Genomic DNA, 10,680 nt, shown 5'->3' on the forward strand with positions numbered 1-10,680 from the left:
TTTCTATTGTTCCTAGCTTCCTCCTTGTTCCACCTTTCCAACTCTATTCAAGGACAGCCTTATTTGCATGCAGAAAAGGCTCAGTTCCTACCCTTAAGGAGTTTATATTCTTTGGTTTTGTTGTTTGGTTGATTTTAGTTTTGTTTTTTTGTTGTTGTTGTTGTTCTGTTTTGTTTTGGTAAAGCTGGATTTTTAAAAACTTTTTTAAAATAGTATTTCAAAAATACACCAACACACAGCTTCAACAGTTATGAATACAGTCAGTATTACTTAGTCAAGAATATACTTTTAAAATCCCAGCATCTCAGGTACAGGCATTTCCATGCATCCATTTCTGTATCCAGGCTTCCTGTGGGGATTAGATTGTAAGTTTCTTGATAGAGGCATCTCTTTTTAGCAAGTAATATTCAATTAAAAAGGAAGGAGGGAGGGAGGGAGGAAGGAGGAAGGAAGGAAGGAAACACATCTAGCAAGGACAAGGACTTGTGCTCTAAATCTTGTTTGATAAAAACTGCATCACTTTATCCAGAAGGTCCAACTTCTTAAAATAGAATCAAACATACCTTGTTCTCAAAGGCTGATTGAGATCTAATTTGTATTAATTTCCAAAAGGAAAAGATACAATGCCAATTTTCAAAATAGTCATATGTTCAATTAAGATGCTCTCAGTAGAAAATACAACGTGTTGCCCTTTGCCAGAAGCAGAGTGTATACTGACTTTGATCTATACTTGCCTGCTTTCAACAAAGCACACTACTCCTTACAGGAATGCTCAGGCCATGTCTGAACTTATATTTAGAAAATCATCAGACAGAAAGCTTCAAAGGACAGTGACACCTGTGGTATTGTCTTCTACCATATTCTCTGAAGGGAAATGAATTTGGGGAGCAAAGGGGATACAAATTATTGAGCAACTGGCATAGCAATAATGTTTTATCTCTTCTACTGTTTCCTCCATCCTGTCTCTAGTCAGCGTGAAGTTGCCTGAAAGACCCATATGCTTCTCATTTGGTTTGGATTTGGAGGCTCAGAATTTTGCATCACTGATAAAAGACAGTCCCTTTGACCTATTTCTCTAGCCCTTTTGATGTTGACTTTGCAGATGCTGATAAACACAGAGGAAAATATTTTTATTGCTTCACTCCTGTGCCAGAGTGGAATCAAACTTTGTTGACACAGTCACTTAGACAGGTGGAGGAGTAATGGAGGAAGACTTTTTGGAATCATTTATTTTGAAACTCTTCTAGAGCTCCTGCTGGGTTCCAAAAGGATCATAAACATGCTGATGTGACACATCTTCTCCACAAAGACCATGGTTAACCCCAATTCCTCTGTTGTTCTATTCCTTGTTGACTGAGAACAAATTAAATCAAAACTTAAAGTTTTCATATTGCAGAATCATTCTATTTCTTCATCCCATTTCTTCTCATTTTCTTTCCTCTAAATTATTTCATTTTTGTCTTTGTCTCCTGGTTAATGTTCTCTCCTCCTTTTGTATTCTTTTTCATTATATATATTTTTAATCTTTCCATGTAACCATATTCAGCACTTATTTATGTTTAGTGTTAGGCATTCTCGAGTCTCTGCAGAAGTAACTTTAAAAAAAAAAAAAAAAAGTACCTGCTGCTTTCTTTCATGTGCACATTGCTTGCGAGGCCCAAAGAACATGCTGAAATTTCTTCAGTTATGAGACTTTTATGCCAAAGAAAAAGTTTGTTGGTGCACTTTATCTTCTTAATTCCATTTCTACTGTCTATTTCTCAATAGGAAAAAAATAAGAATAAGCTGTTTGTATATTGAAATAACTTATTATAATTGTATCACATTAAAGAAAAATATGCTATGGTAAAAAATATTATAGCATCATCAAAATAATAAAAATAAAAACCATAAAGAAAAAGACTTCTTTTTTTACTTAATGTTACTTTATGTTTAGTTTAATATAAAGTTATGGTTGAGATTATGGGTAGTTTTCCATGAAAATATTTATATATTATCTCAAACTTACTATATTTACATAGAGCACACTTGTAAGAAAAATATCCAATTTAATTAAAGTTCTTATTTTTATTTAAGGGACCAGGATTTATAGCTGCATTGTGGGGTGTTTTCATTTTTAAGGAAATACAGGTATGTATAAGAGCATGTCTGGATTATGGCCAGGTAAGAAGGGTATTTAATATTATATTTGTGTTATTTCCTGAAAACTATATGTGACTTCAAGGCCTAAGGTAGACAATACATGGATGGATTGACAGACCAACATTTAAAATGTTCTAATATCTAAATAGGAAAGAAAATACTAGGTGTGTAATAATTATTATTATTTATCAGGTCTCTTTCCACTTCAGTTGGCTTTAATTTCCCTGAAGGGGATTACAGTTAAATAACCTAATAAAACATAATAGAGAGAAATTTGTTTAGTGTAAAATAATATAGATAAATAACATGAAATTTTTCTTATATCAAAGGTTAAAATGTCTCTTGGGGGCTGGGTTTATTGCTCAGTGGTAAAGCACTTGCCTGGCATGTGTGGGGCACTGGGTTCGATTCTCAGCACCACATATAAATAAGTAAAGGTCCATCAACAACTAATAAAATATTTAAATTAAAGAAAATTCTTAAAAAAACGTCTCTTGAGGAAAATGGAATTTGGTCTTGCGTCTTTATGTTGGTCCATAAGCTGTTCAAACCAGCAACTTTTTAGGAAAGCAGTTTGGTAACAGATGGCTACTATTCCCATTTCAAATATGATAGTGGGAACTATAAATTACATTCATCAAATAGTTCTAGTAAATGTGTGTGTGCTTCATTACAAAATAATTTAGAACTTTTCTCATGTACCTTTATTAGTGGAAAGAATCTTCAGTTGAGGACTATATGATAATAAAATTGTATAATGTTTTTTAACTAAAGATAATATAAATCCAAAGAATTTCTGCCAAGGCATCATAAACAATATTTTCTATTTAATATATAGTATCCTGCTACTAAGATTTGATGTTGCTGTTCTCTGGGAATCATAAAGTAAATGTATTCTTAGCTGATCTTTAAAATGATTATTCAGTTTTATATTTAAAGCACTTTGATCATTTTAAATGAAGTTTTTTCATTTTAAAGGTCACATTGTGTATGGCTTATTATGTAAATAAAACTTCTTTGCATTCTAGCCAATGTTTTTTTTTATTATTATTGGTTTTGTTTTGTTCTGTTTAATAATAGTCAGTCTAACTGGGGTGGGATGGGATCTCAATTCAACTTTGACTCACATTTTCCTGATGGCTAAGATTATTGAGCATTTTTTCATATATTTATTGGCTATTTGCATTTCTTCTTTTAAAAAGTGTCCAGATCATTTATCCATTTTTATTAGATTACTTGTTTTTAAGTTTTTTGAGTTCTTTATATATACTGAATATTAATTCTCTGTCAGATAACAGCTTTCAAATATTTTCTCCCATTGTGTAGGTTCTTTCTTCTCTCTGTCAATTGTTTCCTATCCTGTATAGAAGCTTTTTAATTTAATGTAATCCCATTTGTCAGTTCCTGTTTTATTTCCCGTGCTTTTAGCATCTTATCCAGGAATTCATTGCCCATAACAATACTAAAAGCATCTTCAAAAATATGCCTCAGACTAAATAGAAAAGTAATTTTTAGGGCCATTGTACCATGACCAATTAGTGTTCACTTTAGGAATGCAAGGAGAGCTCATGGTATGCAAATCAATTAATATTATTTACTATAATACCAGATAAGCAGAGAAAAGATGGGGTGATATGTACTACATTAACCTCCTAATAACCTAGAGAGAGACAGAAACTTTAGTTAGTATAGGATGTCTATCAAAGAACCACAACATGGCTAAAGGTGTAGCTCATTGGTATAGCACTTGCCTGCATCCATAAGGCCTGGGGTTTGATCCCCAGCACCACAAACAACAGAAAATACATGTCTAAGGTGAAAAAAGAGTTCTTTATAAGTAGAAAGTCAAAGATTTCTCTACTACCAGGATTATTCAGCACTTTCTAGACAGTTTGTTAAGACAAGGATCGGAAATAAAAGAATAGATAGAGAAAAGGAAAGGAAAATTTTATCACTAGCAGATTATATAATTTTTTAAAAAAAATTAAAAGAATGAGCTGAAATCTGAAGATTCAATAAGATCACTTGGTAAGGTTTATGATAGTAAAAAATCAACAGTTTTCTAATACACTACCCCTTACCAATTAAAAAGAAGAAAATTAATGTCATTATTAACTATAGAAAAACCCACTAAAATCTAAGAAAAACAACAGGAAATGTGCTAGATATATAAAGGATTTTACTTTACTACAGAAATTTACTATAGGTCATAGATAATCAGAGCAAATGGGAGACTTGACATATTCCTGATAGGACAATTCATGGTTATAATTAGGCAGTTCTCTTTAATTCCATTCAGCATGATTCCTATAAAGTCCCAGTGGAGCCCTGTCTTCAATTTCCAGAGTAGATTTTAAAGTTTTGTCTATTATGTAAATAAAAATAGGCAAAAAATAAATATTAGAAAAATGACAGAGCACATTCCATATTTTAAAACATATTTAGATTAGCTAGGACAATTTTCTTATAAAAATGAGGACTTTTAAATATAGAAATGACTCTCTGCTCTTTTCTATTTATAGAAAAATGACTACGATAAAAATTACAGATATTAAAAGGGAGAGAGAACCAAGCTCAAAGCAAAGAGGAGATTATTGACATTTCTTGGGTTAAAAAAAAACTTATAAGTCTCCCTAAAAACAGCATTTTTTAAGGGCTGTCTAGTGGTATTTGTCATTAGGTGCAGATGTCTAATTACTTCTTGACAGATATTTAAATTTTTAAATACTTTACATGCAATTTATGAAAAATAAACACTACACACTAGACCCAAAATCCTCCCAAGTATTTTTTAAAGTATTTTTTGTTAGAAACAAGATGAAACTATTTAAACTGTAAAAGAAACCAAAAGCAAAACCTTTATCTTTATGGCTTTTAGATCTTGCCAGATGTGTATCTTGAAGTAGTCCTTAGGAAATATTTAAAATTCCACAACCTACACCTGCCAGGACTTTAGGTTGCGGTCAGAGCACCTTTTATGTGAAAGAGTTTTAATGATTTGGTTTAGTTTAAAGCCATCAGTTGGACATTTCTGCACTTCTGATGCTCTTTTGTACTTGATTTCCATTACTCTTGGGGAAGTAACAATTACGTTAAGAAAGTTATAGATCACATTTTTACTAAAACACTTCAGTCAGTATGTCTACAGTAATACCAATGCAAAGAATTATTCCCACAATTTATACATTAGTAGCTACTCTCAGATGAAGAATGAGATGATCTATTATTTAGCAACTCTTTCAGAAATCAAAGTTAAAAGCTTTTAGCTTGGTTCTTAGCGTATACTTTCCAGGAGTTAATATTCACTTCAATAAAGGAAAACTTGGTGCTGCTCAAATATAGTTGGTCTTTTTCTGTAGGAGACTGGACAGTTTGGGCTGATTCTGATTCTTAATCTTGAAGGGGATTTTTTTTTTTTTGGCCTGAGAACATTATTCTTCTAGCTCTATAGATAATAAAACAGAACTTAGCAAAGTGTCCACACAATTAAATTGTAGAGTGCTTATAATTGAAGCCCCATTTTTTAAGTTAAATAATCACATCAATTTCTAATTCACAAACCACATTTACAAACCATATGAATGTATTCATTCTTTGAACAAATTTTTATTGAGTGTCTATTCTGCTGCAACATTATTATCTAGGAGAAGATTAAAGTTCTGAAAGCTAAGAAAAAGATATTGGGAAATATCTTGCCTTAGTGCAAGATTTATGTGTATGGTTGTTTGGTTTGGTTTGGTTTGGTTTTTTGGTACTAGGACTTGAAGCTAAGGGCAGTTTACCACTGAGGTACATACCCAACCCTTTCAATTTTGTATTTTGAGACGGGGTTGCACTAAATTGTTGAGACTGGACTCAAACTTGCAGTCCTCCTGCTTTCAGCCTCCTGAGTAGCTAGGATAACAGGTGTGAGCCACTGCGCCTGGCCAGTGTGGATGTGGATGTGTTAGCAGCTCTGTACTTAGCAAGGTTTTGTTTCTCTTATATAAGTTGTGATTAAACTGACTTCAAGGAGTGAAGATGTTCACAGAGAATCAGATGATTCAACCAGCTTAGCAAGATCTATCTCTGACCATGAAACAGAGGGAATTTTTGAAATTTTTTTCTGACACAATTCTTTATAAAGTTGAAAAAAGAGGTACATACAATTTTGGTTGTTTCGGGTTATATATTACTTGACATTAGGTTTTTTAAGAGCTAGTAATATGAAAGAACAGCTTCCTTGGCAGTCCACATCTGACCCATCCTGGATACCATTTCTGCTTTGTCTAATGTCTGTACACACATCTACCTCTGATCTCTGCATTTTAAGACCTCTAAGGATCAGTGAAGGAGGTAGAGTGAGACTCAACAAAAGCCACCCTTTGCCATGACAGTTCCCCTGGGTAGCCAGGAAACAAAGTGATGCAGACATTGCCAGCCTGGCCTATTCCACCCTGACCCTACTTCCCTGGAGGAGCCCAATTAGCCCTTTCTGGGTATCACTCAAAGCAGATCTGACAGAAGGGCAGTCAGGACAGAAAATCTCTGCACCCCTTGTGATCTTTGCAAGGGCAAACAATCTCCCTAGGCCTTTGTGTGTTGTATGCCAGGCTGTCCACAGGAACCCAAATGGTGCATGCTCCTCACTGATTACGTGGATAGCACTGGTGGAGATACTTAGGAGTCCAGCTCAGCCCTGAGGATCCACCCCTGACAGGCCCCAGGATACTGCTTTTATGAACCCACTCCCTGTACAAGTGAGCCGACAGAGCACCCCATTCCCACAGCCTTCCCCGAAGTTTTGCCCCAAATTTGTGTAGCTTCACACTGTTAGCCTGGCAGACCCCAGTGGCCAGGGTTATCACAAGAGGGAGGCCATCAGCCCCGTTTTCTGCAACTCTAAGCAGTATGTACATGACTGCTTAGAGTTGCCTCTTCTGGCTTTTCTGTTTTCCTCTCAGAACCCCTGTGTGTCCTCCATGTGACATAATTAAATAGCTGTTATTTTTTCCTTTAAAGAGGAGCAGCTAACAATAGAATCATGTGATTTCATTATTAGAAGATCTGAAAATGATCTAAGAACATATGTCTAAAATTAGAGGTTATTAGCCCTGTCTTATTTTGGACGATCTTGGCCTTAGAGTACTGGGGTTCATCTCCCTAGAATGATATATACCCACTAGCAGTCATTCAGAGGGGATTGGCCAGGACAGTGAGGGAGTTTGAAGTCATTCCTTGTGAGAAATGCTCAAAGGAGCTAAACTATTGACCAGGAAAAGAGATGCCTCCGGGGATATAAAATAGTTATTTTTCACTATTTGAGGGTTTATCTTGTGAGAGAGATATTAAAGTCAATCGTTCTGTACCCCTAGAGATAGATCTTGTAGGAAATAAAATACTTCAGCTTAACACAGGAAGATATTTCTTTATGAGTCCAAAAATGGACTGAGCTACACTGGGATGTGGTGCTCCGAGTTTCCCATCTTTAACACCAGTGCTTCATATATGGCTAGGAAAGTTAGTCTTCATCATAGTTCACACCTGTCTGCATTTCTTCTTCATGCTTTAGTTTGGTGTCCACCTCTCCATCTACTCTCCCTCATCTTTCCCTGGAGGACTGCAGGAGCCTCCTTACTGGTTCCCTTGCATCCATTCTGGCCCTCTCTGATTTGTTCCCCATACTTCAAAAAGTGTAAGCTTTACAAAATGCAATCCTGATCTTTTCAGCACCCACAGTTGTCCATTCCTTCAATGTCTTCCCATTGCATAATAAGCCCAAAGCATAAGAAGTTCCGAATGCTCAAGCAGATCCATAGCCCTCCACCTCATCAGCTCCACTTACCTCTCCTTGCTCCAGTAGACTGTTGTTTTAGTCCCTGGGAAGTATCATGCTTTCTCTTACAACAGCACATAAAATTCCTTCTACTTGGAGTCTTGACTGCAGCCCTATTTTCCTGGGCAATCCATCGATACTCATAATTAGAAGTCTAACTCCCCACCTTCCAAACCAGCTTTAAAAGAGTCTTATAACACACTCTCAGACAACCACAATGGTTTCCTTTATGAACACCCCTTTCATGTTATAGCATTCCTCTGGGTAATTACTTGATTAATCCCTGTCACTTGTAGTATGTGATTAACTGGGTTAGGGCATGCATAGTTGGTGCTCACTGTGGGTGAGTTAGTGAGAATTTTGCAAATTTTCAAAAGAATTTGGATTATTACTAGGAGAGGGTAGGGGGAAAAAAAATACCAGGTGTGTAGAGCAGATAGTAAGATACTAAGCAATCTTGAAAGAATCTGGTTTTTCTGTGCATTTTATTCCAGTTTCTTCATTGCTGTTATTCTATTTTATTTTTCAGGGTCTACGAAACTACCTATTAATGATACTTGCATTTTGCATCATCTTGAGTGGAACTTTATGCACAGCTTTTTCTAAAATCTAAACATCGCAAGACCAGCAGATGGCAGCAGTGGTTAGGAGAACTCCCTTACTGGACAAGAGAGGGATTATGCTGAGAAGAGTTTCACTTTCATACAACAAATGGATCTCAACCACTTCTGATTTTTTCCCTCATAAATGTGAAAATGGAGGAAAATTATGTTTCAGTCTACTATAAAAATGAAAAATTCTTCTGATGAACTGTTAATGAGGGTAGGACTTTACAAGGTGCCTGAAATTTGTACATTCATGTAGCATTACATCTAACAATGCTGATTTTTGTTTGTTTCGTTTCTTTTAACACAAAGTATACCTGGTGTTGCATAATCTAGAAAACAGCATGGAGTTCATATACAAAGAAGTTACCATCCAAATTTCTAACTTACTAATGAAGAGAAACAGAAATAAAGGCCTGTGGTGGAGGGGGAAGGAGAAGACTCACCATATGGAATTAAATTGCAAAGATACTTGGATATTTTGCTAACAAAAGTAAATGTCACAGTTGATGATTACAGGTTTAAAAGACCATTGAATTATTTTTAACTGAAAAAATAATTCAAAACTTATTTTTACTTCCAATTAATATTGTTCAACTCTACATCATCGGCCCATCTTAGCTTAAAATACCTTGATTATCTCCAAATAAATCCATCCTCAGAGAACAAAAGTTTTCCACCATTGAGGATATGTACAAAATGTAACACATGCATACATAAGTACACACACAGATGCATTTTTAACTGCACACCTATTCATACGTGCACAGTTATGAATTTGGGGAAAATTCTAGAGTTGGTAAAGTAAGGTTATAGCTTATCAGGTCAATTTAAAGGGACCAACACTCATTTACATTTTTTTTTCTAAAATATACTTATCTGAAATCATTTTAAATGGAGGCTTTCTGTTTTATTCCTATTTAAACTAGTGGTTTCCAATAGACCACTGGAAAGAAAATGACATGGCAATAGTTTTATTTATTTAGGAAAATGGAAATAGAATTACTAATACAATGTTCATTGACATGGGTTTCAAACCCTTAACACAATAGAACTATTGTTCAAATGTAAATTTCACCTGCTCCCACCTGATAACACATATTTTTTGTGTGTGTGTGCTAGAGAAACAGAACAACATTCTGTATGAGTGCATAAACTCGGAAGACAACCTGCACCAGTTTAAATTCCACCTCTGCTTCATTTTAATCATTTGATTTTGGACGAGTTCCCAAGCTCATTGTTATCAAATTCCTTATTTGCAAAGTGGGGTTAATGGTAGTACCTGTCTCACATGACTAGTATACAGTTACAATATGTAATGTTTGTGAGTGCCTGGTATTTGGCAAGCACTGTATAATTGTTCCCTATTAAATGTTATTTGAAGGGAAAATGTCTACAAATTGGAAAATACCTTTTCAGAGCTACTATCCTTATTAACCTCCATCCAATTACCTTTGGTTCCTCCATATGAAAAAGGACACTGGAGTCCCTATATAATTATTGAACTGCTAATACAAATAAATATTTGATTATTAACTCCTTAAGCCCATTTTAATTTTAACCTGTCATTAAATTATGCTGATAACTTTTAAATAAATTAACATGATAAAAAAATATTTTATTCTTTAAATATATTTTAAAACATTATATTGGACAGTTTTAATTATTTTGTAGTTAAGATTGTGAACTTGTATGCAAAATTTTAAGCATAAAATAACTGCAGGAGAAAAATGGGTGGAAAAGAAGACAATTTATTATATACTGCTGTACTGTCTGCTGCCAGACAATAACTGTAGTGTTAATAAGAATTGTATACAAAAAAAAAACCCAAGTCTTTTCAAAATGATAGCCAAACGGCTTACTGTTTAGAAGTTAGTCTAAATGGACAATTGCAAAATCCTCTCTGTTTGTTCACGTAGGGAAGTGAATGCCTAACTCTCTTGCGGTTTTGAGGATTTATTTTGCATTGACCAGTATAGCCAGATTCTTGTGTTGAACTTTTTATAGCTTGGTCTTCTTACTTTATCTCAAATGGTAACCTTTATAATAGAGCCCCTGCCATGTTGTGTATACAGACGGTACTACACTAAGTAGAAGAAGCAGCCCCCGAGCAACCCA

General features: G+C 34.7%; 1 protein-coding gene across 2 annotated transcripts in view; it reads left to right on the plus strand.

The window, feature by feature from the left end:
* Positions 1 to 9,654, plus strand: part of Tmem144 (transmembrane protein 144) — a 33,093-nt gene extending 23,439 nt beyond the window's left edge. For both annotated transcript variants that reach the window (XM_048813569.1, XM_015484521.2), the window contains 2 exons: positions 2,077 to 2,130; positions 8,487 to 9,654. In XM_048813569.1, the coding sequence (XP_048669526.1) occupies positions 2,077 to 2,130; positions 8,487 to 8,570 (138 nt within the window). In that variant the 3' untranslated portion in view covers positions 8,571 to 9,654. The remainder of the gene's footprint in view (positions 1 to 2,076; positions 2,131 to 8,486) is intronic.
* The last annotated feature ends 1,026 nt before the right edge of the window (positions 9,655 to 10,680 follow it).

Source organism: Marmota marmota, unplaced genomic scaffold, assembly GCF_001458135.2.
Source record: "Marmota marmota marmota unplaced genomic scaffold, marMar, whole genome shotgun sequence".
In the NCBI taxonomy this organism is placed as follows: Eukaryota; Metazoa; Chordata; class Mammalia; order Rodentia; family Sciuridae; genus Marmota; species Marmota marmota.